The sequence below is a fragment of the Pseudophryne corroboree genome, chromosome 7 (genome assembly GCF_028390025.1).
Source record: "Pseudophryne corroboree isolate aPseCor3 chromosome 7, aPseCor3.hap2, whole genome shotgun sequence".
Lineage (NCBI taxonomy): Eukaryota > Metazoa > Chordata > Amphibia > Anura > Myobatrachidae > Pseudophryne > Pseudophryne corroboree.
In genome coordinates this window covers 345,192,096-345,219,628 of record NC_086450.1, presented here as the reverse complement: position 1 = coordinate 345,219,628, position 27,533 = coordinate 345,192,096, and the positions used below count along the sequence as shown (strand labels likewise).

At 44.4% G+C, this 27,533-nt stretch overlaps 1 protein-coding gene across 3 annotated transcripts in view; it reads left to right on the top strand.

Moving 5' to 3' along the window:
- Positions 1–27,533, top strand: part of SYT17 (synaptotagmin 17) — a 274,794-nt gene that overhangs the window by 133,538 nt on the left and 113,723 nt on the right. For all 3 annotated transcript variants that reach the window (XM_063934394.1, XM_063934393.1, XM_063934395.1), the window contains exon 5: positions 4,669–5,288. In XM_063934394.1, coding sequence (XP_063790464.1) covers positions 4,669–5,288 — 620 coding nt within the window. The remainder of the gene's footprint in view (positions 1–4,668; positions 5,289–27,533) is intronic.

Below are 27,533 nucleotides of genomic sequence, written 5' to 3'. Positions count from 1 at the left end.
AGTGTCCAACAGCGCTCCCAGATGCACCATGCTCTGAGCAGGGACCAGGGAGGATTTCTTCCAGTTGATGAGCCACCCGTGGGCTTGTAGAAACCGGACTGTCATATCCAGATGACGCAGGAGAAGATCTGGGGAATTTGCCAGGATTAACAAGTCGTGCAGATACGGCAGTATCCTGACCCCTTGACGGCGGAGTACCACCGTCATCACCGCCATAACTTTGGTGAAGACTCGCGGAGCCTTTGTTAAACCAAAAGGTAACGCCCAAAACTGGTAATGGAGGTTGCCAATAGCGAACCTCAGGTATTGTTGATGTGACACTGCTATAGGAATATGCAGATAAGCATCCTGTATGTCCAGGGAGACCATGTAGTCCCCATGTTCCAAGGCCAGAACTATAGAGCGAAGGGTTTCCATACGGAAATTGGAAACCTTCACAAATTTGTTCAGTGCCTTGAGGTTGAGAATGGGCCGGGAGGACCCATTCGGTTTCGGGACTAGAAACAGCGGAGAATAGTACCCCCGGCCCCTCTGAGCAAGAGGCACCTGTACTACGACTCCTGTATCCAGGAGGGTCTGTACCACCGAATGCAGAGTGTTTGCCTTTGTCTGGTCCGACGGGACGTCTGTCTGGCAAAATCGATGAGGGGTCGGTTTTTGAAGGCTATGGCGTAACCTCGAGTGACGACTTCCCGTACCCAGGCATCTGAAGTGGTCTTCAACCATTCCTGGGTATACCCTAGAAGCCGGCCCCCCAACCTGGGATCCCCCAGGGGGAGGCCCGCCCCGTCATGCGGCAGGCTTATCGGTCTTGGCTGCTGGCTGACGGGCAGCCCAGGCTCCTTTGGGCTTCGGCTTACCAGGTTTGGAAGTGCGGGCCTGCTTATGGTACGCCTGACCTTTTGCTTTACCTGAAGGACGAAAGGGGCGAAAGGACGTGCCTTTGGCCTTCGACACAGAAGGAGCTGTATTAGGCAGACAGGCAGTTTTGGCAGTAGCCAAGTCAGCCACTATCTTATTTAAGTCCTCCCCAAACAGAATATCCCTCTTGAAAGGGAGTACCTCCAGGGTTTTTCTAGAGTCCAGATCCACAGACCAGGATCTCAGCCACAATATCCTGCAAGCCAGGACTGACGTAGTAGAGGCCTTGGCTGCTAGGATACCGGCATCAGAAGCGGCCTCTTTAATATAGCGAGAAGCTGTGACAATATATGACAAGCATTGCCTAGCATGGTCAGAGGAGATTTCAGCCTCTAACTCCAAGGCCCATGCTTCAATAGCCTCTGCAACCCATGTAGCTGCAATAGTGGGCCTTTGTGCAGCACCCGTGAGGGTGTAAATCGCTTTTAGACAACCCTCGACACGTTTATCCGTAGGATCTTTTAGAGACGTGACGGTAGTGACAGGTAGAGCTGAGGAAACCACCATCCTAGCCACATGTGAGTCTACTGGAGGAGGCATTTCCCAATTCTTAGACAGCTCTGGCGCGAGGGGATAGCGAGCCAGCATCTTCTTTTGAGGCACTAACTTCGTACCCAGGCTTTGCCAGGGTTCCTGACGTATATCCACTAGGTAGTCAGAGTGAGGTAAAACTTGCTTAATCACCTTCTGACGCTTGAACCTATCTGGTTTCTTAGAAGGAACGGATGGCTCGGGATCATCCATAATCTGCAGAATTAATTTAATAGCCTCCAAAAGATCAGGAACATCCACATGTGAATTACCCTCCCCATCAGCCGTATCTGAGTCAGAACCTGTGGGGTCAGTGTATGTGCTGTCTTCATCAGACGAGGTGTCAGTGACAGCAGTGGATTGTGAGGAGACGAGCGCTCGCTTAGAGGACCTCTTGGACTTAGGCGAGCGTTGGTCAGACTTTTTAGTAGTCAGGGACTGGTTCAACTTCTTTAATTGAGCAGATAAATCGTCCGCCCACGGCGGGTTAGCTGCAGGGACCACATACGGTTGTACCAGCATTGGGGGTCCCATAGGGAGTGTTAGTTTATGAACTAGCGTATTCAGGAGCGTGGAAAAAGCGTCCCACGGAGGGTCAGTATGGGCCTCCGTTGCCACAGTCCCACTGGGGGGCAAGGAGCCCCCAGAACCAGAGCCCAGAGCTGCTATATTCTCCCCATATGTGCCTGTGGCTTCAGCAACACCAGCAGTGTGTTCCGCCCCAGAACCGTTACCCTCAGAAGCGGACATGATATAACTTGCAGTATGAGGTAACACAGTACAATTATTAGCAGCACTATATCCCTAAACCCAAACCCCTGCGCAGTGTAGTCAGCACCAGCAGAGATAAAGGAGAGATATGGTGACTAAATCACAGAGAAAAATACGTAATACAGTATATCTTTTTGAAAATCCTATATTAAATAACACCTGACGCACCAAGCCCCCTCAGGTTATAGAATATAGGGGTAGCAAGTTGAGTGAAAGACACGAGATGGACACCACTCAGCTATCAATGCACACACAAATAGTCACAGTTTGTACAATGCAGAGGTTATTACAGACAATAATACTGCACTGGACTAGCTTACACAGCTATATAGGCAATAGATATAACACTACACAGTAAGAAACTGGATGTATATCACAGGGTAATTGTACTATAAACCCCTGTCTAAATGCACTCTTTCTTACTAACACTGACTAAAAAGGCAGTTAGAATACTTAAGTGTCATGTAAAGTCACAGCACTGACAACCAGGCGGCTTTACATAGGAGGATTTGCCCAAGCAGTCCCAGGAGCAGTGAGCTGATAAGTAATGGCGCCGCAGACACTGACAGAGTGAGGAAAGACAGAGATGCAGCTCCAGGGCGGGAACACTTGCTGGAAATGGCGCCCTGGGGCTGGGGGAGGGGCTTCAGGTCTAAGCCTTATCCCCCTTGCTGGCAAAACCACCGGGTACTGTGGGCGATATTAAATTCGGTTTTAAGAGAAAACCTGACCTGCGCCCATGCCCTGGTGATCTAGTGGGATCGCCTGTATCCACAGTGTCCACCGCCAGCGCGCGTGGCCCGCCTCCCACTGACCGCGCCGGATCGCGATAAAGACCGGGTCCCGCGAGCGGGACCCATTATCACCTCCCGAAGCGCGGCCACGCGATCCTGGAGAGCCCCAGCCGTGTGTGCCTAACGTGAAGTAAACCGGAGCCTCCGCTGTAGGTACCCGGCAACCAGGGCTCGGGAGTGTACAGCGCCGCTGGGGAGAGCTGGAGCTGCAGCAGAGAATGTCAGAAGACATTACCCCTGCTGCTGCCCTTGAAGTCTACACTTTTTACCTCATAAAAAGCTTTTCTTAGGGCTGCCTGGAGCAGCCCCTCTGTTAAGTGCCTGCTTACTGCAGCACCAACTGACAAACTGAGCTCCTGTGCTGGGAGGCGGGGTTATAGAGGAGGCGGCGCTGTGCATTCTGGGAACAGTCAAAGCTTTGAGCCTGTTGGTGCATCGGATCAAGATCCTACTCTACACCTCATTGTCCAGACTTGTGGAGCCCAGTGTACCCCGCAGCAGAAATTCTGATACTGTAGGGCGCCGTGAACCACTGACCTAGGGTTAAAAGCTAAAAGACAGGTCCGATACGATAGACCAGTGACATTTATTTTTATGCTTACTGTGCAACTTTATACTATTTCCTTTGCTACTGAAATACTAACCCTATATACCTAGTGCACTATAATCAGAGTAAAACTCAAAATTGAGGAAAAAGTAATCTGCGGCTTTATACTACAGTAGTTCCTTTGTGTCACAAAAATGTATCCTATTTGTCTCATATACTGTAAGTGAACTAAGATGCAAAACTAGCAAAATATGAGGAGAAAGTGCAAAGCATGGGACTCACACCAGGCTTCACTCGCCATATGATGCAATAAGGATAAGTGTAGGAGGACACATCTGCATCTCAATATTTCAGGCCTCTCTACTTACATTGTAGTCCATGAGCAGCATCTAATAGAGATACCTCTCCTTAAGTGTAGATGTCCTAGAGGTCCCATAGAACCTTGGTGGTTGTACAGGTAAGGAGGTTTACTGACCACGAAAATTGTTTTGTCTCTTTAGATTTTTTTTTCCTTTTATATGATGTTGTATTGTTATGATATTAAGCTAGATTGTAATAAAATACAAGCTAATGGAGCCCATACATCTGTGACTGGTTGCCGCTATTACCCGTTCTGCTAACAGTTGGCTTAGGGGATCGGAGAAATTTTACATGTTGGATTTCCTTGACTCACCAATTCCAACCAAGAAATGGTTGAGATGGGCAAATCAGAAAGTTCTGACATGTTGAATTTCCATTATTCCAAAATAGATTGCTGATTATCAATGCCACTGATCATGGATTAGATCACCCATTGGCAGAACGGATTGGCAGAATGGGGAATCATGGCCATAGATGTATGGCCCGCATTAGCAGATCTTCATTTTTCCAAGTCATGATACCTGGGACCTTACTTAGTATCTCCCTAGACTGTCATCCTCCTGTTATTAATCTGTGCTGCTTGTGGGCCTAGGTCTTGAATTATCTCTGCATCTATTAAAAAAACATGATTCAGTATTTTGTGTTCTACAGGCTGTATAAGCGTATATCAACAATATGTTGTGTTGTTTATTACAACAATTGTATCTTCATTATCAGTAAATGTTATATATCATTATCTCCTAGGTTTAGAATCTAGAAGACCCAGTTCTCCATTAATTGATATTAAACCAATTGAGTTTGGTGCATTAGGAGCCAAAAAAGAAACCGTACAACCAACAGTACTAAGGAAAACCTATACCCCAGAGGACTATTTTAGGAAATTTGAACCACATTTATATCCAGTTGATTCCAGTAATGATGATGTAGACTCATTAACTGATGATGAAATTCTGACCAAGTATCAATTAGGTATGATGCATTTTAGTACTCAGTATGATCTACTGCACAACTATCTGATTGTCAGGGTAATAGAGGCCAGAGACTTGCCACCTCCCATATCTTATGATGGTTCTAGACAAGACATGGCTCATTCTAACCCATATGTGAAGATATGCCTATTGCCAGACCAAAAGAACTCTAAGCAAACCGGGGTGAAGCGTAAGACCCAGAATCCAGTATTTGAGGAGAGATATACTTTTGAAATCCCATTTTTAGAAGCCCAAAGAAGAACATTGCTCTTAACTGTGGTGGATTTTGACAAGTTCTCACGACATTGTGTTATTGGGAAAGTCTCCATGCCACTGAATGAGGTTGACCTTGTTAAAGGAGGACACTGGTGGAAGGCTATTATACCGAGCTCTCAGGTAAGATGAAGGACAATGTACATATTAAATAATACACTTTTCTTTTATTAATTATCCCTGAATTGTTGCTGGATATTTTTATCTACACAAATAAATTAGATGTTATATAATATACTGTATGTAGTACATTTTAAACAAAACAACTACATAACACAGGAGAGAGGAGTAGGATCAAAGAGTTGGTAGCAGTCAGCAAGAGCAGTACATCAACCATGCTTATAGGCAAATTGGAAGGTCTAGGTTTATTATTTCTTATCTGTAACTGAATAAATAAAAAAAAACCTCTCTTTTAATTATAAAATATTGAGGCCTAAATTTAAGTCTGGAGCTTACATATTGGTCTGATAATGTCAGTTATTACCTTTAAACGTAAGCTATATACTTTTTACGGACTAAGTACGCTATTGGCGCACAGAGTACCGTAAGGGTACGCACTAAGCGTAGCAGACGCTAGGCCGTGGGCGCGACGCAAGAGCGACACGTACGCTCACGGAATGATACACAGTAAACCTTAGTAATAACACACCGTAAGGGTATGCTTACACTTTAAACCTTGGCAATGTAATACTATAATGATGTAATGCTTATTAACCTTGATAATATAAAAAGCTGTTTGAGCGATTGAGATGCTAAGAAAACCCTTTACAGTAACTAGTGAATACGGAAGACCTTGTTTTGATTTAAAAACCTCTCAGGCTCTAACACCTTCGTGGATTGCTTTAGAGTAAAAAGGGGAAAACAATACAGCTTATACACTACAGAACTAACATAAAAATCTAAACAGAATAACAAGGAATAATATGAACAATAGCGAACGATCGCAAACACAAGCAAACAGAATGAGTACACAATGAGAACAAATGGCAAACACAGAGGATAACAAAATGGCTACAGAGAACTTACACACGTGGGAATGATTCGCAAGCGCGTCCTGGATCCAGCCCTCAGCCTTCAATGTGAAAACCTTGCAGAGAGAGTGAGTGACTGGACAGGCAATGGTGGTCTTTATATACACAACATACAGTAACAATACAATGGTCCCTATAATCTCATGGTTCATTGGACACAGGAATGTGTCTCTGCATTATAACAAAAGGTCATAGGTGGGTTCGAACAGGTGGGCTGTGTCTCTCCCCAACTGCTGTAGTGGGTGGTATCCTCAGGATTCCCGCCGCATGGATAATGAACAGCAAATACAGTAAATGTCTATAAACTACTTTTGTACATAACTATACGCAGGAGCGAGCAATCTCTTCCTAACCAACACCGAAATGTTACTATTAAAATACTCTACAGCTGGATACTAGAAACCACTGTTCAACCTTTATCTGACCCTTCCTATCATGCAAAGAGGAATTTCTCTGTCCAGGAACAGTTTAAACTAAACATACTTGCTGACATTGTTAAGGGGAATATTCACTATAAAACACACTATATGGGTTAAATATGCTATGATCGAGTCGCACGCTAGACGCTTACAAACTCTACCGTAAATGCGCATACACCGCGCGTGATCGCCGGAGCGATCTTCCGCAAATTGCGGATATGTGCACGCACGGCAGAGCGTGTACACGTGTAGCGGGCATGTGCATGGGGTTAGTACAAGGCATGTGATTCATGATATTTTTCGACTTTGACAGTCCACCCTTTGGCAGTCAACAATAACTGCCACTATCTAAACAATTTAAGCAGAAAAATATATATTACCATGAAATACCTTATTATGATTGGGAGTAGGGAGGAGAGGAGAAGGTGGGAAATGTATGACCTAGTGAGATAGTAAAAAGCATGTATGTATGAAATCCATGTCTGAGGGGTCATGTATCATCGTGCCGTACATGTTCTAAAAATAAGCTTCGAGGTATTGCGAAGTATACATTGAATCCTTCTTATCCCATATTAAGGGTCTGTAAGTGGGCTAACAAACTCTACCGAGCTCTTTTCGGCTTTTAGTTCCAACAAATGGGGTGCACATTAGTTGATGATACATGAAGGGGGAAAATATGTGAGTGCTAATATATGTGTCTATATCACCTGTCGACTATGTGTGCCACTACCTGAAGATAGAAGAGATGAAGATAAGAAACATGCGTTATAAATGCATTCGTACGATTATATATATATGGTCGTCCTTGGGCGTCTGTTGGAGTCTTGTTGAAGTCTTGTCCGGATTGCTGTATCTTTGCTGTGTGGCAAGCAAAGCTCTTCAAGTGTCCATAAAAATTAAAGTCTCTAAGGGTTCATCAATTGTCGGTGAAACAGTTCATCAATGGTCTGTGTAGAAGGGTCATCAAATTCTTCTTCCAAGTGGATGTCTTTGTACCTTGGAGAAAAACAAAGGAGAAACGGGTGAAAGAAACGGACCGTGGAATCACGTCTTATCACAGCATTGTCTCGATTGATGGGTCATAAATTAAACCAGATGTTGTTACAATGCCCTCGCTCCTCAAACTCATCAATTTGGTACTTCGCTTGCAATTCATTAAAATTTGAACACATCTGAATATCAAACCAATCATTATGACAACTCCTAGGATACATAAGAGGAATTTCCCTACAGCAACGATACATTTTGAGCCCATTCTCCTAAACCTGAGAACCAATTGCATGGGTTCAACCATGAAACCCAGCCGGCCAGTTCATTACCCACAGAAGCAAGGGTAAGGTTGTGTCTCCTTCGGAACTCCCACTTTAATTGCAAGATATCGTCCATCTTTTGATCTATGACCTCGGTTGGGTCCTCAGTGCTGTTTGTGATATACGTACAACACTTTACACCATACTGAGTTGCTAGGGTGACACAATACCCGCCTGTCACTACTGTGATGTAATTGAGAACCATCCTGTGCTGGATCAGTTCCGTTTTGTAAGCTTGCAATTCTCTCCCAGTATACCTAAAGGTGTCATCATACATCTCAGTGATATTGTCTATCAGGTTCGCTAGCGCGGTAATATACCTAAAATTTATACCTCCTCTGGCGGTACGGGTGATATCTAACGCGAGTAGGAGTTGAATCCCGGTGGATTCGTGGATCAAATCAGAGGCTGCATGCTCTGTCCTATCTATAAGGTGTCTCTTTACAATGTGTTCGTAATGGGTGTGAGTGTAAGGAGCTTGAGCATTGCGGTGAACGTCTTTCATTCTATCATGGGTAATAGTCATTACTTCCGGTAACACTCTTCCAATGTAACACAATCCCTCTGAGTTTGGGGCAAGCCACTTATACGCCTTCCTCCCACATATGAAATATGCATCATCGGGGAGGACATATGGGACAGAAAATGACATCACCATATTACAAACCTTCCAGGTGAAAAATCCTATCCCTAACTCTCTCATTTGTCTAGTACACGTATCAGGTTGTATGATATGTGCACAGTATCCTGGTGATACTTCTCCAACTCGCATGGGCCTACTTCCTAATGTGTACCTATATTGGAAATATCTTCCACTGTTGGCTATTTGGCGTATAAGCTCTGAGTCTATGGGCATTCTATCGGCTCTGTGTGAGAATGTCATGGTTTGGTTGTTCCATGTCACTTCCCAATTTCCCGGCTTTCGGGGATTGGAAATGTTAAAACATATTAAGGACCTATCCACATTAATCCACCCATTAATTCAAGTACCTCATCTATCGTTAAAGAGTATGGCACTAGTCCTGACTTTCTATGACCTTGAGGTACTTCTGAGCACACCCAGCATTCCGTTTGGTTTAAAACCTTACCCACTAATGAGTGATAGTCACTCAATGGATGACGGTCCATATTGATATTAATGCTGGACTGACATCTCTGGATGCACCCGTCCTCAACTATGTTGTCACAATTCCTACATATACAATTCTCTTCAGCTAACAATCCTTCACAATGTCTGTTAGTGTCATGGCTACCAGATCGTTTTCTGATACTCGCCTTTGCTCGGTGATTGTGTTGCTCTTGGAATTCTACGAATAAATCCTGGTCATCAGAACCCATTCCAGATCCTTTCTCGACCTCACTGGTACTCTCACCGAAACAGACTGCTCTGGTCAACAACAGGGTCAACAGGAAAACACGGACTGCAGTCTCTTGGGGCGAGTCCATCTTACAGGAGGAGAAAGAAAGAGTTGTAATGGGGGTACAGAAAATAATTGAAGGGAAAGAAACTTGTTACGATATTTCCGTTCACCATCAGGCTGTCACACCAACATGTCCATCGGTATCTCTGCACAGTCTCCCCCACCAGTATTTCCACTCTCCACCCTTTGTGTTTGGCCAGACACAACGATGCTGGTAAGATATACTGGGGTTGGGTAGACCTCTGAAAAGACCAAGTAGACATGTGACGTTTGAGCTGTCTGGTGAACGTCAGAGATGAAAAGGAAATATTTAAAGATAAATCACAGAGTTTACCTGGCCGCCCTTGTGTCTACAAGGAATGACCTACCAATTACATCGACTGTAACCTCAGGCTTACTATCAAGGCTAATAATCAACTTCACTGGCTGCAAATTACAGGTGCGGCCCAAAATTTTTCCTATATGATCCCTGATTACAATTACGTGTGTTATGTCGTTGTCTAGGGGGTTTATATACCTTATGTGGGTCTCTAAACATACAATTCCGTGCATAATGCCCTTCCCTCTGGCAGTTATAACATTTTATCACATTCGACTTACCCACAGGGGTCTGGGGCTTAAGCTGATGTGGCTTCGTTGTCAGGGCCTGTCTACTTATTGTCATTTGCTTACCGCCCTGTGACTCCCTGTGTCTTACGATGTTCCGATCATGCTCAATAGCGGTCTTTCTCAAAGCAGCCACCGACATACCTTTCCAGTTAGGTTGAGTGGTCTGTACCCTTGTTCTCAACTCTTCCTTTAAACCATCCATTAATACAGAAACCGCTACCTCTCTATACTCTACAATGTGAGGTGCAATTGTCTGTGCATAACATACAATACCGTACTTACCTGTGGACACGACCTCACCTGACCCTCCGTAAGGGGGCTTGACTACTGCCTTTACCGATTGGGCCGTGCCCACCTGGGTGTCTCGTATGATGGCTGCTGGAAAAAGTGCCGACATCGTGCTGGGCTCACTTTCTTGCTTGTGATCCTGAGGGAAGTTTAACATGGGGTGCAACTTGCACGGGTTAGAATTTGTACATTTATCAGTTTTACTTCTATCATTATTACATTTATTACGCTTACTATTATCATCATTAATACATTTATTAAGTGCACTATTATCATCATATCCCAGTATGCCATTCTCTGTAGCCATTGTTTCTCCAGTTGCCATCAGTTTCCTGCTAAGATTGGAACCAGCTGCTTGAGCTAATCCCCGTTGTATCTCACCTTCCTGTTGCCATAACTGTAAATAATCATAATGTCTAATCCGTTGCTTCCCGGATTTTATCAGACATATCCTTCTCCTTAAATTTTGCAAAACCTCAGGATTAAAACTGCCTACCCTGGGAAACTTCTCCCCATCGTTCACAGTCATACGTTCCCACTCATTGCATAAAACCTCGGCGTGTGATCCATATTTTTCACATTATGTACCTCGCCGACCCTGTTGGCCGCGGAATAATATCAACCTGAACCTTGGTTGATCGTCCCTTACTTGAGCAACTGGCCCCCATTCTTTGCAGGTATTGCCTTCTCAGCGAATTCCTACAAAAACCACGTTCTCAGAGGTAAGGCAACGGTGAAAGTCCAACGAGTGCCTTCACCCACTCTCACCCACGTCGACCAATATGCCCACACACTGCTTCAGCGCTGGCGTACTCAACCCAGGGCCCCTATGTAACCTCTATTTACTGGGGCGTGTGGGAGTATGCTACCCTCCCCAGTAAGTATCAGTTGCTGGAGAATTCGTGAGTGATCAGCGAACCTCCCTTAAAATAAAAAAAAACCTACACAAATCACGTCAAAGTGTACAAATAGTGTTTATGATCCCGCAAAGCGTATGCAAATTGCGTAATGGGTATCAAGGTAACCAACTAATGCACACAATTACATGCGGTACAGTCGCACTGCGTATAAGTAACTATTACTAATCCACAGAACGACCAGCGGAATCGGTTGTTTAGGCTGCGAAACCTTCAGCCGGAGCGTATTCTCAAAACGGGCCTATATGGGTACTGCGCCAACCCCCAGGGCTACGCTCACTACCTCTGACCTTTCTTAAGTCAGGGTCTTCAGAACTTCGTATAGGTACTTTTAACGGATTTCTGACTTTCGCGACCTCTTGGTCTGCTGTAACACTAATTGCTCCTTTTACCTTATTCACTGTTAACGTGAGATGGCCTTCTCCCACGCCACCACGTGTTCACTTCACGGGTATCCTTCTACGAGATCTCGAATTCCGGGGTTCACACCAAAGAAAACTTTACTTGCATACACACGCTCTTTCACTTCATATATACCGTATATACTCGAGTATAAGCCGACTTTTTCAGCACTTTTTTTTGTGCTGAAAAAGCCACCTCGGCTTATACTCGAGTCAGTGCAGGCAGAGGCAGAGCAGTGTGAAGGAGGGACATGGAGCGCACAGCGCGCGGCGCTCCTGTGTCCCTCCTGCATCTCCGGCGGCAGCAGCGGCGGTTCTATTACAGGAAATACCCGTTCGTGACCTCTGATCACGAACCGGCACTTCCTATAATAGACCCGCCGCGGCCGCCGAAGATGCAGGAGGGACACAGGAGAGCCGCGCACGCTGTGTGCTTCGTGTCCCTCCAGAAGACAGCGCGGGATCGACGGAGGGGTAAGTAACAGCACTGTGGGGCATACCTGGCACTTGGGGAGGGAACGTATCTGGCAGCACTGTGGGGGCATATCTGGCAGCACTGTGGGGGCATATCTGGCAGCACTGTGGGGGCATAACTGGCAGCACTGTGGGGGCATAACTGGCAGCACTGTGGGGGCATATCTGGCAGCACTGTGGGGGCATATCTGGCAGCACTGTGGGGGCATAACTGGCAGCACTGTGGGGGCATATCTGGCAGCACTGTGGGGGCATATCTGGCAGCACTGTGGGGGCATATCTGGCAGCACTGTGGGGGCATATCTGGCAGCACTGTGGGGGCATATCTGGCAGCACTGTGGGGGCATATCTGGCAGCACTGTGGGGGCATATCTGGCAGCACTGTGGGGGCATATCTGGCAGCACTGTGGGGGCATAACTGGCAGCACTGTGGGGGCATATCTGGCAGCACTGTGGGGGCATATCTGGCAGCACTGTGGGGGCATATCTGGCACTATGAGGGCATATCTGGCACTGAGGGCTGTGTACGGCTAGAGCTGCATTTCCCACCCTAGGCTTATACTCGAGTCAATAAGTTTTCCCAGGTTTTTGTGGTAGAATTAGGTGCCTCGGCTTATATTCGGGTCGACTTATACTCGAGTATATACGGTACTTTGATTTTTCTGTACAGAAAATTTCTTTCATTCAGGTAACACAGGCTAATCCCAGAGGTAATGCAACAAGAGGAGGATCTTTTTAAACTAAATTTTGGAAACTGAACAAATTTGTGCTATTATCTCGTGGCTTCCGTATCTACTACTAAAACAATGCTATCGTGTGATTTGCATTTAGTGGGCGTATCCGTACGCACGTTGCGTGATATACGCCACGTGTGTAGGCCTTTGCGTTGCGTACGCTGTCTCGCACTTGGTCAGAGACACGTGTACACAGGCCGGATACGTCCGCAATAACACAAATAACACGCTTCTATAAATGCAAACGATATTTAACTATAATCGTTTACCAAGCACCACACAGTATCTCCTGTATAACCTTTATAACTGGGTCAGGCTGCGTGCGTGTTTTACAATTACTCCCTTAAGTATTAGTTTTACTTTTAACTAAATAGCAACAAATTTTCTCAGCACGTGATCAATGCTAATGGCACACAAGAAGGTAGATATGCGGAATACACAAAATGCAGGTCTAAATTAATCTACTAATCAATGCTTCCAATAGTATGATTCATATTGGATAGCTATCTTGCAGAACATACATTGATATAAACACACACACATAATTATAATATTATATCTATGTACTATTCACTGGTCTCCGGAGACCCATTCACTCCTCTAATTTGCATATGAATGTGCCTTTGACTGTCTGTGAAGGTGGCCTTTCACTGCCAGGAAAAAAAGCTGTTGCACAGGTTAATTTGCATTTCAATGGCTTATCTTACAACAAGCAGAGTTTAACAGAATCCTAGGGGTAAAGAAGAAAAAAAAAACTTTGTTTTATATCTGTGTGTCGTTCTTACATCAAATATTAATCTTACTATTAACTTTTATTAAACCCCATCTGAATCTATTTGTAATTGACTATGGCATGGGTTAAATAAATGCATTGGTAACTCATAAATGGTGATTTATTTTTGACCAAGGACGGCTGATTATTCCTGAGCAGACTGAACATCAGCTATTTAGAAAAGAATTGACCTTCCCAAATTGGCCGCTGCTCCTCCCCCTTCCACATCCATGAGGGTTACACAAAATGGAGGACAGACCATGCGGCTTCCTTTGTCACAAAAAAAATCACCATGCAAGCCCCTGGAGTTATTTTTAGGCCTGAGTTAAAAAAAAAAAAACAACACTATATCAAGGCTTTTGCAGCAACTTTTAAATATACTTTTAAACCTACTTAAACAGATAAGCAATCCAATCTGAATCAAACACAATATGACTCATTTGAACCTTGTTTTGCAACAATATGGTCAGATATGCAGAGTACAGGTGTGTGCGTGTGTTACATGTGTTGCGTGCGCAGTTGGCACCAAACAGAAATTAAAACAGATTTAAAAGACAATAGCTTAACTTTCTTACCTTTCGGTTCCGGATCCCACCAGCATCCCTACAAACCAAGCGGAGCAGGCGCTTATCTAATCAGCACTTACCGTATCCCCGACCACCGAACGGCTAACAGGGGATACTACCTTCCTGCCCTTTGCTGATGGATAAAGTCTGCCTGGTTCCGCTAGGCTGTGGATATGAGGAGGCCCGGACGATTGCCCCCAATTGATAATGTCAGTTATTACCTTTAAACGTAAGCTATATACTTTTTACGGACTAAGTACGCTATTGGCGCACAGAGTACCGTAAGGGTACGCACTTAGCGTAGCAGACGCTAGGCCGTGGGCGCAACGCACGAGCGACGCACGAGCGACACGTACGCTCACGGAATGATACACAGTAAACCTTAGGATTCCCGCCGTATGGATAATGAACAGCAAATACAGTAAATGTCTATAAACTACTTTTGTACATAACTATACGCAGGAGCGAGCAATCTCTTCCTAACCAACACCGAAATGTTACTATTAAAATACTCTAAAGCTGGATACTAGACACCACCGTTCAACCTTTATCTGACCCTTCCTATCATGCAAAGAGGAATTTCTCTGTCCAGGAACAGTTTAAACTAAACATACTTGCTGACATTGTTAAGGGGAATATTCACTATAAAACACACTATATGGGTTAAATATGCTATGATCGAGTCGCACGCTAGACGCTTACAAACTCTACCGTAAATGCGCGTGATCGCCGGAGCGATCTTCCGCAAATTGCGGATATGTGCACGCACGGCAGAGCGTGTGCACGTGTAGCGGGCATGTGCATGGGGTTAGTACAAGGCATGTGATTCATGATATTTTTCTATTTTGACAGGTCATAACTGGTAAATCTTCAGAACTTTTGGCGTGCCAATTAAAACTGTTACACATTCCGCATTTGGCACGGGTGCAGTGATGTTGCTGACTTAGGGGGTCATTCCGAGTTGATCGCATGCTGCCGATTTTCGCAGCACAGTGATCAGGTAAAAAAATTGCAAAACTGTGCATGCGTATGCACCGTAATACGCATGCTCGTCGTACGGCTACAAACAGCATCGTTGCTGTGCAATGCTTCTAGCGACGATTCCATTCGCACAGCCGATCGCAAGGAGAGTGACAGGAAGAGGGCGTATATGGGTGTCAACTGACCATTTTCTGGGGGTGGTAGGGAAAGCGCAGGCGTTTGCAGGGCGGGTGTCTGACGTCAATTCCGGGACCAGACAGGCTGAAGTGATCGCAAGGGCTGAGTAAGTTCAGACCTACTCAGAAACTGCAAATAACTTTTTCGTACCGCTCGGCTGCACATGCGATCACACACTTGCAAAGCGACAATACACTCCCCCGTGGGCGGCGACTATGCGTTTGCATGACTGCAAAAAGTAGCTAGCGAGTGATCAACTCAGAATGAGGGCTTTAGTGATTCTAGTATAATAACACATCAGCAGTTTGACAAGAGTGAATATTGAAACATGAAGTGCAACAAACTAGTAATACCGTACTTGCAGTTTCAGAATGTCTTCCCTTTAAATATAGCTGGATCAAATGCTGAAATATATACCATATAGGCTTCCTCTAGAGCTTTATACTACAGTTAGGTAGCCCCCTACTAGTATTTTGTTGCAGATGGGTGGCCTTTTTGTTAGGGGTGGCGGTGGGGGGAGGGGGGGGTGGTTTGGGGGTACTTAAAATAACAAGTGTATTTGATGAGCACTTGTATATACTGTAAAATCTCATTACAGCAAAGTGCTAATATTTGGACTAGATAATAACAAAGTTTTGTTCATATTACAGAGCAAATAAAGTAATACTTTCCCTGTTTTAGGGATTAGTGAGCAGTATTCTTTTACCATTCTACTGCTACCACATACTGTGTTGCAAATATATGACCTTCCTGATCACATTTGAGGAAAAGAGCAGCTGAGCCTTGAGGCATTAAATATTAATAATAAAAAAATAGACTTTTCTTTAGTCCTTGCCTTGGTACAGTATGACTCATGGAAGCACTAGAATGTAGCCACATTGTAATACTATATTATATATGTGTTGTCTTCAGGTAGTTATTATATTATTGCAGTCTGCAAACGTGATGCTTTGGAGCTTCTGAAAGCCGCTATCTCTTATTACAAAAACGTATTTACTTTTATCTGCCAATTTATAAAATGGAAAATATGTAATATTTCACTTGGGAAGTGTGCCAAAATAGCAATATATCATTGTTCAGACTCAATTTTAACAAAATAATATGAATCTACTGGAATGTGACAAATTTTGTTATGGAAATATATGAGATAGGTGGGCACATTTTGTATTAAAAGGAGATTTAATAGAGAATTATTGCTATCACTATTTAGCAGATAATTTATCTCTATGAACTTTAGGCTATACTCACAAATTCCCTAAGACCATATAATTGATTACTATGTTTTCTGGAAATATCTAACAATTGCGGTATTTTGTGCTTTCTACCACACTGATATACGCTATATATTGAAAGAAATTACCAATTTAGAGATGACTGAAGGATGGGCTTATATTGTACCTGCAGACAAACAGAGATTTTGGCAGTTGGCATAGTTCACTTAAATTGTCAGATTCATATTTGTGGACAATTTAATATAAACAACATGGCTTATTAATGTACTGTCAATAAATATTTGTAGGGTTGACACTGCATACTTACATTTGAATCTGGTCATACTGTGGCCAATTCAGAGTTGAAAGCAAATCATCTGTTATGTACTGTACTTGATAATTGCTATCTAGAAGCTTCCTGATTACTTTTTCTTTACTTGTCTACTTCCCCACTCATTAGAAGGTTTAATACATTCCCCCTTAATGCTTATATTCACCAATAGGAATCTCTGTGGCCAGACCACCTCAATCCGTGCACTTGGTTCCATAAACATCATCATTATCAGTAAACACTGGGCTCGGTATGGTTTGGCGACATTCACAATGATAACAATGACATTGTCTGCCGGTTAATGTGGAGCACAGTATGCCGACACGGTAGTAATATTAGTTAAAGCACTGCAACCGTGTTGGCTCTATAACTTTAAGCATGATGGTAAAGCATGTTTAAAGTTAACTCATTGTCAACATTGTAAATGTTGCCAACCCATACCGATCCCAGTGCCTGGTAAAGCATCATGTTTAAAGGTATGATGCTGACCAGGTTACAGTGCTTTAATTAACATTAATACTGTGTCATTGTCATTGTTGCATGACATTGAATGTCTGCATATTAACTATGCTTGCACTAGTCCTCTCCTTGGTGCAAAAGTTATATTTAAAAACAGACCTATATATATGCATAATAACACAACTGTCTAGCCCGCAATTCCATTGGCACACCCTCACTGAACTTAGCCTATGTAAGGATGCCCTTTCCTGCCTAGACAGCCTACTCAGTCAGTGGGTAGGCATCTGAGATGCACTACTCTATTTCGCTCAATAGCGACACCCAGAATCACCCAGTGCGCCAAATAGAACCTGTCCGCACCGAAGACATGCCCACCTGAAAAGGGAACAAGGCATTGCTGGGAATGGGCATGGCTGTGTCACATCACTCTGGGGCTTGCCCAGCACTCCCGAAGATGCTGGGCTGCCGCCGAGACTCTCCTGCCGCCGAGACTCTCCCTGCACTGACGGCTCCTCTGCAATGATTAAGAGGCCGGCACTGCACAACAATGTCACAGTACAGCACAAGGTCTCGGTCACTGAGTTGGAGCTGACATTTTGGTGTCACACCCTCGGTTGGCGACACCCGGTGCATTCCACACACCCTACATCCTCCTACTGAAGAAACTGGCTTCGCTTATAGTTGCATATGATTGGTTCCAGAACAGTGTGAAAACACACAAGATATGCGCCGCAGGAGGACTTATGTTTGTCGCTGTATCATCCCCACGATAAGATCAATTGGAATTTCAAGTGCTTGGCTCATTCCAGGCACATAATCCTGAACATTGTGTTCTGCATGGATTCTGTTTTGCTCTTTGCACTGCATCACAAACAGGTGCGGCAGCATATGTCTCAGCTATGGCAATGAGGAGGTTTGTTGGCTATAGGGATTCCCGATACTGACCAGAGTGGTATCCAGGCAACTAATGTACAATTACAGGTTCTCTTACAAACAGCTGTTTCTGTTTTATGTTCATTATCAGCCAAATACTGCAATGTTTCTTACAAGTCTTAAGTTAGGATTTGTATATGTTACTAGATGTGTGGAAAGGGATATGCCATACAATAATAAATAAACATGAAAAAACTAATATTTGCATGTTCTTTAACTGTAAAGAGGTAACTATTATCAAAAGGTATCAGCTAGATATAATCACAACTTTACTTAGATAACATTTTGCACAAATTGTCTACATTTATACCATTGTATTGTGGGTTTTGCAGTTCTTGTATTGTGTTGCCTCTCTGCCTCAATCTCAAAGATTAGTTTGCAGCAAACAGTAGGTGCTTATGGGTCTATGTCCCAAGGTAAATATAGAGGGAAGAATGGAGAATTTTTCACTCTTTGTTCCATATTTGCCTTCCGTGGGTGTGGCTTGAGGGGGAGTTGGTATGGATTGGGGACGCCAATGCATGGTAATGAGATTGCATGGCGCTTGCTGTGCTGCTCCCTTCCCTACTTCCAATGCTGAGATGTTCTGTCATCTTCTAGGTGGTGGAAGTCAGCTCTTATACTGCCCAACATAGCAGGTCTATGAATAAGGACAAAAGGGCGGGGTCATGTCACAATAATCCCATGGTCACGTCACAAAGGGTTCATGACCACACTCCATGGGCCTATACCACAAATGCCCATTCATTGCCATGCTCAATAATAGCAGGTGCATGGCACACGTTCTTCATCGCTCTGTTATGCTATTGCAAATGTCCCACCTAAAGCTACATTGTATATAATAACTCAGTGTTACATTGGGCTCTATGAATTAGGGGAAGTCCATTTGGTTTTGATAATACCCCATCTTAAAAAATCTCAATGCTGGTTCTAAGTTGCCCTGTGCATGCCCCACCCCCTAAGCGTATAGCTTCATGATGTAGCACAGAGGGAATGAGACCGTAAAGCACCTGGATATGCAGCACCATGATGCTCCAGGTGGCTATACAGACTGCAGCGTATGTGCCTGGAGCATTTAAAGGGGCGCTGTCGCAGGGATACTGGATACCTAGACCTGCTCCAGGCACCCTGGTAGCCAGGAGCAAGAGCCATGGGGCAACGACAGTGCTGCCCACAGAACCATTTCCTCTGTGCCACAGCACTGCTCGCACACCCTTAGTTATGGCCCTGATTCCGCCAGCCCCCATATAGCACATGAGGGACCCATCTGATACTTAGAGAGTTAGATAGCTTGCCTCTTTCTGTACTCCCAAAGTAGCACATGCAAGCTGCCCATAGCACTTTACTAGAGAAACTGTATAAGTCCCAGAGGCAATAGAAGTGTCCACTTATTTACTTTAAGATGTCAGTCCAACTCGGCCCGACCCAGAAAAGACATGAATGTGGCATTGGTGTATGACAGGGGCACAAGTGGGAAAACTGTGCTTCCTCACATTTTGCTACAAGGGGCAAAACTAGGGTTGCCACCTCATCCCTTTGATTCTGGACACATATTAATTACACAGGTTCTGTGGCTAATTAAAACCAGGTGAAATGAAGCCTTGAAGTCAGCCAGCCATAGAATCTGTGTAATTAATATGTATCCAGAATTAAAGGGATGAGGTGACAACCCTAGGCACAGCACATTATGTGCATATTCCACATGTGGGCCCAGGGCTCAGCTCTGCTTTTAATGCCTCTAATCGCCCCTGGTGTGCTGCACCATGCACATGCAAGTAAATCACACATCAGATGAGACACGGGGATGGTGTGGAGGAGACCTTACCTCCAGATATTTGGTGAAAAGTGATCTGCAGTTGCAATAATGCTATGAGAGTGCCTGTGTTACAATTGTTGGGGGGGCTCTATTGGTGGGAAAACTGACGTCTAGGTGCTGCAGATGGCCTTCTACCACTGTTTTGGGGAAGCACTATTGAAGGACGAGTCCTTCAACACGGAGATCAATTGTGAGAGCCTGGTAATCAGATTCATTTAACTGAGGTTTCTAGAGGGGAAGGAAAGATTCACTAAGTAGAGGTTATCCAAACCTGACTGCCAGTTCAACTGTTTGTGCTCAGCCGAATCTGGGATATATTTCTATTGTACTGACCTTGTGCAGAGAAATGTGGTAAGAAGATACACAGTGTTCTATAGTTAAAAACAATAACATAAAACCAAGTAAAAACAAAAGTATTATTTTTGCCAGTGACAGTAACAATGTGATGTAACTGCCAACTCGGCACGATTATAGATTGCACACACAAGTGATACTGTGCGCATCACAGGTCCGTGGTGATTACTGTTCAAACAGATCATTAACTGAAACATCTTTGTCCATATGGTGAAGAGAATATTTGCTCATATAATTAGAGAAGCACAGATGGACAAAAATGGTGCCCAGTCTAGATCAGTGCTCACTTATGCGCCTTGTTTAATGCTTGTGAGTAAACTCTCCCTAACTATCATCATAGGAATTAATAATTCTAAAATTTAAAGCTAGTGATTGTCCAATAGAAACAAATTTCTGCATAGCAGACAGTATAGGTAACATGCACAGCACAACTGTGCATGTATACAAGTCCTTACTCTAATTTAGAATATTTTATTAATTTACTCTATGGGGGTATCCAATTAGCCGCGATAACGCGGTTTTGCAAATTTGCGATAACTCAGCGAAAAGTCTCCATAGGGTTCATCACAAATTTCTCTTCACCATGTCTGAGCAGGGGATAAGTAGTGTAAAATCCCTATTTTAAGTTAAAAATGTTGGGATTTGGGGGTAATTGGTCTATTTCCATTTTTTTTTAAGTCCGCTAAAATTATCCAAATATATACTTATACCCATTTTTAAGTACCCTAAATTTAATGGAAGCAATTATTTTGCTGGGGGAAAAAAAAATTCTATAATTTTTTTCACATTTAAAAAAAAAATGCATATAACAGCCATTCAATCCAATGTAATCACACCAAATAGTTTTATTGTGGCCACTAATAGACTTCTATAATGTTTTCCTATATTAGTTTGGCTTTTTGGAGGTACAGGGGGTCATTCCGAGTTGTTCGCTAGCTGAAAATGTTCGCTGTGCTACGATTAAGGAAAAAAACAGCACTTCTGCGCATGCATATGCGGCGCAGTGCGCACGTGCGACGTACTTTCACAACGGCCGATGTGGTTTCACACAAGGTCTAGCAAAGCTTTTCAGTCGCACTGCTGACCGCAGAGTGATTGACATGAAGTGGGCGTTTCTGGGTGTCAACTGACCGTTTTTAGGGAGTGTTAGAAAAAACGCAGGCGTGCCAGGAAAACGCAGGCGTGGCTGGCCGTACGCAGGGCATGTTTGTGACGTCAAATCCGTAACTGAATGGTCTGAAGTGATCGCAATCGCTGAGTAGGTCTGAAGCTACTCAGAAACTGCACAATATTTTTTTGTAGCCACTCTGCGATCCTTTCGTTCGCACTTCTGCTAAGCTAAGATACACTCCCAGAGGGCGGCGGCTTAGCGTTTGCACGGCTGCTAAAAACTGCTAGCGAGCGATCAACTCAGAATAAATCCCCACAGTATAGGCAGATTTCCCTATTTTGTCCTATACTTAGCTCTGGTTTAGCTGGCTAGAATTATCACATGGATCCTGTTCTCACCTTTTTGGAATAGGATAGGTGCGAAAAATCAATAAAAATGAGCAAAAGGCAATACTCCTGTTCAAGAGGCAAAGAACACCCATGTAGAAATCACAGGAAAAGTGTTGCTTGTTGAACAATAGGGGCAATAATGCCTACATAAAAAGGATATTACCTTCATAACTGTGCAGAAACTAAGAGAGCGCCAATAGGGGATGCTTAAAGATTTTTATTTATAGAGGATTGAACAGAACAGGGAGGAAGAGGGGGAAGGAGTGAATGCCTCTCCAGCGATGCACCTCAGCAGAACTTCTGTGGGTACATGAGCTTGGTTCCAGGGTTCCCAAGTTTTGTGGAATGATAGCGAGGAGTGCCAGAGTATGCTAGACAGGAGCTCCATTTCATTGGAAAAGCATATTTTATACCTGAGAGCATTAATGGATGGCGGGGGACTCAGACTTCAATGTACAGAGCCAGCTGGCAGCACTCATTATGTGACATACAACTTTATTGACATGTTTGGGGTTATGCCATGATAGCTTGAAATTAGGAACAAATTGATTATTTGGGGCAAGTCCAGTGGACAAATAGGGGAATATGTACAAATAAAGGTTCTGTGCTTACGCATCTTTTACAGTTTCTTAAATTATCTTTAGGGCTATATCTATTGCTGAGAGGTATATATGCACTTTCACATAAATGTATCCTTTCACAGGCCCTATGACATTCAGGGCAATTACAGCTAGTAGCTATGGAAAGACTGCTGCGGCATTGGGCAAAATGGTGGATTATACATAATTAAAATGAAATGGACAAATGATATTCCCAGGCATGGACATTACTTAGACATGCTTATATAATACAGGTATACTAGCTTTAACCTTTCTGTCATATAATTAAGGTAGGCTCTACTCACCCTAGAATCAGCCATTTTGTTAGCCAACCCAGTATTCATTAAAATGCAGCCCAGTGGTGTCATAGGATGGATATCACTTCAGCCCACAAAATGGCTGCAGCACCCTTTACAGTCATTTAAAAGAATAACTTTTTTACCCATCGTAGGGATGGGCTCCTTTAGAAGCCCGTCTCTGCATGTGTTATTTAGTACATTTGGTGGAAAGTTAATTTCTTATTGACGTGAATATAGCAGCAATAAAAAATTCTAATTATTGGGTTTGAAATCCGATTAGTAAATATGCCCCTTAATGAGGAATGTGAGAATAAATTCATTTGTCAGACTGCTACAACAAATATTCATGGTATAATTTTATTTGAGGACTGGCACTGTTATTGATCCCTATTTGTGTTTATACATTATCCCATATGTCTCTCTATAGGCAGAAATAGCAACAGCGCCATCTCCAGAGTCATGAATGGAAAAATACAAAGTAAACTTCTGTCCAAAGAACAGAAAGAAGCATACTGATAAAAGACTCAGCAACAGGCTGTGCAGTCAGAGCAGTAGCGGCTCTTGCCACGGGCAAGCAGGATTTTTGCCCGGGGCACCGCTGTCCCGTGGGCGCCGCCGCCGTGGCAAGAGCCGCTACTAACTAGGATGGCAGTGGCGATGGAGATGAAAAGGTCCTCTCCGCGAAGGGAATCTATACGCGCAGTGAGGTAGCATCTAGTTTCCCTTCGTGGAGGGGACCTTTCTGTGCGGCGCTATGGGAGAGACGTCATGACCCATAGATCAGAGGAGCGGCGGCGGCGGTGGAGATGGAGTGCAGTGGTCGGGAAGCAGGAACGGGGCTGGTAAGTATTTTTTCTTTTTTTACTAGAGGCACAGCTACTGGTGGGCACACTAAGGGGGGCACAACAACTGGGGCCACAACAACTGGGGCCACAACTAATGGGGGCACAGCTACTGGGGGCAGAGATGCAGGGGGCATAACAGCTACTGGGGGCACAACAGCTGCAGGGGGCATAATAGCTACTGGGGGCACAGCTGCAGGGGGCATAACAGCTACTGGGCACAGCTCTACAGGGTGCACAACTCTACAGGGGGAAAAACTACAGGGAGCAAAACTGACCATGCCCCTTTCCCATGAAGCCACGCCCCCATTTTTTTACGCGCGCCTGTGGCGCGCACTAACCCTGTTCCACCGTCGGGAGGTGCGCCAAAGGAAACTTTCACCCTGGGCGCCACAAGGTCTAGAACCAGCCCTGAGTCAGAGCCACGAAGGCTGCAGAAATGTTGTTAGACTAGTGATGTGTAATATTCTGCGGCCAGGAAACTAAAAAGGTTGGGTGAAAAGAGACAATGTAGAAAAGACATAAGAAACTCAATTATAATTTAAAAAGTCAATTGCTGAGTAGACAAAGTATATGTTTCTTGTTTTTGTGACATGAATATGTTTTAGTGACTAAAATCACTTATTTTGCCATAGACACATTATAAAAATACCACAGCTACATATGAACTATATTTACTTAGTGTTTAAAAAAGGATAATTAGAGAAATGTCAGGATAGATTTAGGAGAATATCCAATTACTGCGGTAATGATATCGCCCAGGACTATCCTATTGGCCTGATAAATCGGCTCACAGGGCTGGTTGCCGGATCACGGGGCAGAGTTCCAGCTCCCGGGCGTCCTCCCTGCTGCTGGAATAGAGGGAGTCGGCGTGGCTTATCAAGCGAAACAAAATCCCAGATAAGTGCCGGCGACTACGGCGACGAAAACACAGAGGTTTCACTGAACCTGTGTGTTTTCGGACCAAAAAACATCATTGAATACCCCATAATGTAGTTGGATACCCCATTAAAAAAAATATCGGTGAAACATCTGGAAAAATCGCTAAAAACTCCAGTTTTTCACTCCCAATGTTTCAGCGCACCTAATTGGATACCCTCTTTAAACTTGACTATTATTGCTTATAATTCATTTACATTGTCAGCATAATACCATTATATTTTGTAGCTCCGTTCGTGGTAATTATCATTATGTGGCTGGCAAAAGAAAAGATTTTCTGTTGATCACCATTTATTGCAGTGCTCTATTGCTGCAATCACAGAGCGTCCGAGTATGGGTCATTGGGTCGACAGTCATTAGGTTGACCACTATTGGTCAACATGCATTATGTCGACAGGGTCATTAGGTCGACATGGGCTTTTTTTACTGTTTTTGGTGTCGTTTTCTTCGTCAAGTGAGGGAGAACCCCAATTAGTGCACCGTGTCCTTTCGCAGGGCTCGCTTTGCTCGCCATGCTTCAGGCTAGGTGCCTCGCTCCGCTACCGCTGCACTCGGCACAGGTTACCATTCCCAATTGTAGTCCACGTGGATCGTAAAGTATGAAAAAGTCCAAAAATGTAAGATTTTTTTTAAAACATCATGTCGACCTTTTGAACTGTCAACCTAGTACATGTCGACCTAATGACCATGTCGACATAATGCATGTCTACCAATAGTGGTCAACCTAATGGCTGTCGACCTAAGTGGTGTCGACCTAATGACCGTATCCCGAGCCTCCAAGGCGGCCGGGATGCCGCTGTTGATGGCCAGGATCCAGCTGCGGGTAAATCACACTGAACCAGTGATAAACACTTATTAATGTTATTTTACATTTCCTAGTTGACCTGATGACTATTACATTACTAGTTAAATGCCCGTCAAAATGACGGACACCAGGGTTGGATCATACAGGGGAGGGGGTGTTTATTACTCACACAAGAGCTGCCGGGTTTCTAAAAGTCCTGCTGCTGGGAGCCGGGGCTCTGTCATGCTGAGTGTGTGTGTTAGTGAATCAGTGAGTGTCTGTGTGTGTTTAGCGTTAGCCTTTTATATATATAGATGCTGTATATCTGTAATGGGCAGGCTATAATGATGCTTCACTATATACACCAGTACTGGCACGTGTCTGGGGGTAGAGGACACCAGTAGCCACAAGCAGCTGACCAGAGGATCTGTGCATGGCCTGTGGGGGGTGTGGGAGGGGCGAGCACAGGACCCTGCCCCTCCATCAGCGCACAGAATATATAAAGCAGCTGAGCCAGTTATCTGCATCTTCCTTACCTGCATGATCTGTATCCTCAAGACCGACCTCTCCTCCTCCTCCCGGTCACCACACAGTGTCTCACCCCTTCCTGATGGACTGATTCATCTTCTCCCCCTGCCTGTAAGTGGCCACATGTGTCCCCAGTACCTCTGCTGTGAGTGATGCGGGACCGTGTGGTGGTTCCTGTATCCGTTTCTTGGTTACTGCTGCTGTACTTCTGATGAAGCTGCTGATACCGTAAGGAGGCGGGTAAATGTGTTAAGACGACACCTTATCCAAACACCATTTGTGCCGGAGCTCTCATTTACAGTAGTCTACAGCACCACCGATCATTCTGCATTGGTCTCTCAGAGATGTCTGCGTCCAAAGGTTAACAGCACCAGCAGCCGGGCAGACACAAGATTGGTGAGACCAAGGCTAATAACTGTCTGGTCAGACATAAATGAACTGCCTATTGTAATCCTGCCACTGGACTCCTGTTTGGACACTGATTACAGAGGAGTCTGTGAGTTAACTTGATTCAGCTGCAGCAGTGTTTACTGTTATCCACAGCAGTTGATTTAAATCCACTTGAAACAAAGTTTCCATCTGATGTGCTAAAGTGTGTCAATACTGAGTGATAAACCACAAGCTATTGGGCTACAAAGAGGAAACATTCCTGCTACAATTAATGTGGAATTGATATTGCTCTATATTTATATAACTCCTGCAGTTTAAATTATAGTGCTTATGGAAATGATGGAGAATGTACAATTTAAAAGCCGGACGGTGGATGTGACTTTCATGTATTTTATAAATATTGTATTTTAATAAATAGGTTATTAATTCCTGAGCGCTGCAATATTTCTTTTTTTTTTTTTGGATCTTCTTGATGCCGAGTCCCGGGATGGCAAGTAACCTGGGGTTGCAGCATAGTATATGAAGAGTAGGTGCAGAGTATGCGGTATATGGCAAGAACAGTATATGAAGAAGGGGGTGCCCTGTATACAGGGGGGCACTATCAGTAGCGGATCTTGCTACGGGCATGCAGGATTTTTCCCAGGGTGCTGCCTTCCGGAGGGCGCCGCCACCATGGCAAGATCTGCTACTGGTGGTGCATCCCCGGTGCTGTGCGATGCTGACTGTGCGGTGTGCAATGAATTCATGGCACACCCGCACTGCATTGTGGGAGCGGCACATAGACACTAAAGGTCATGACTGACCTCTAGTGTCTATGCGGTGCTATGGGAGTGACGTCATGATGTCTCTCCCATAGATCAGAGAAGCAGCGTCCGGACACGGACACGGAGAGTATTTTTTTTTTTTTGTAAGCGGCACAAACTAGGGGGCGTAACTCTAATGGGGGCAATACTACTTGGGGCACAAACTAGGGGGCACAACTCTACTGGGGGCCCAAACTAGGGGGCACAACAACTCTAATGGTGGCAATACTACTGGGGGCATAACTGACCACGCCCCTTCATGATGCCACACCCCTATTTTTTTCCACAAGAGCTAGATCCGGCCCTGGGCACTATATCTAGGGGTATGGGGCTGCAGTATATGGTGGGGGTGCAGTGTACATAGGGTGTGTGTGCTTGTGCATGTCCCGAACAGAGCTCCATTGGGTGCCCCCCAGTAGCAGGCAGCTGCACCACAGTGGTGGCTATATTGAAAAGATCTGCATCTCTCTCTCCACTTTC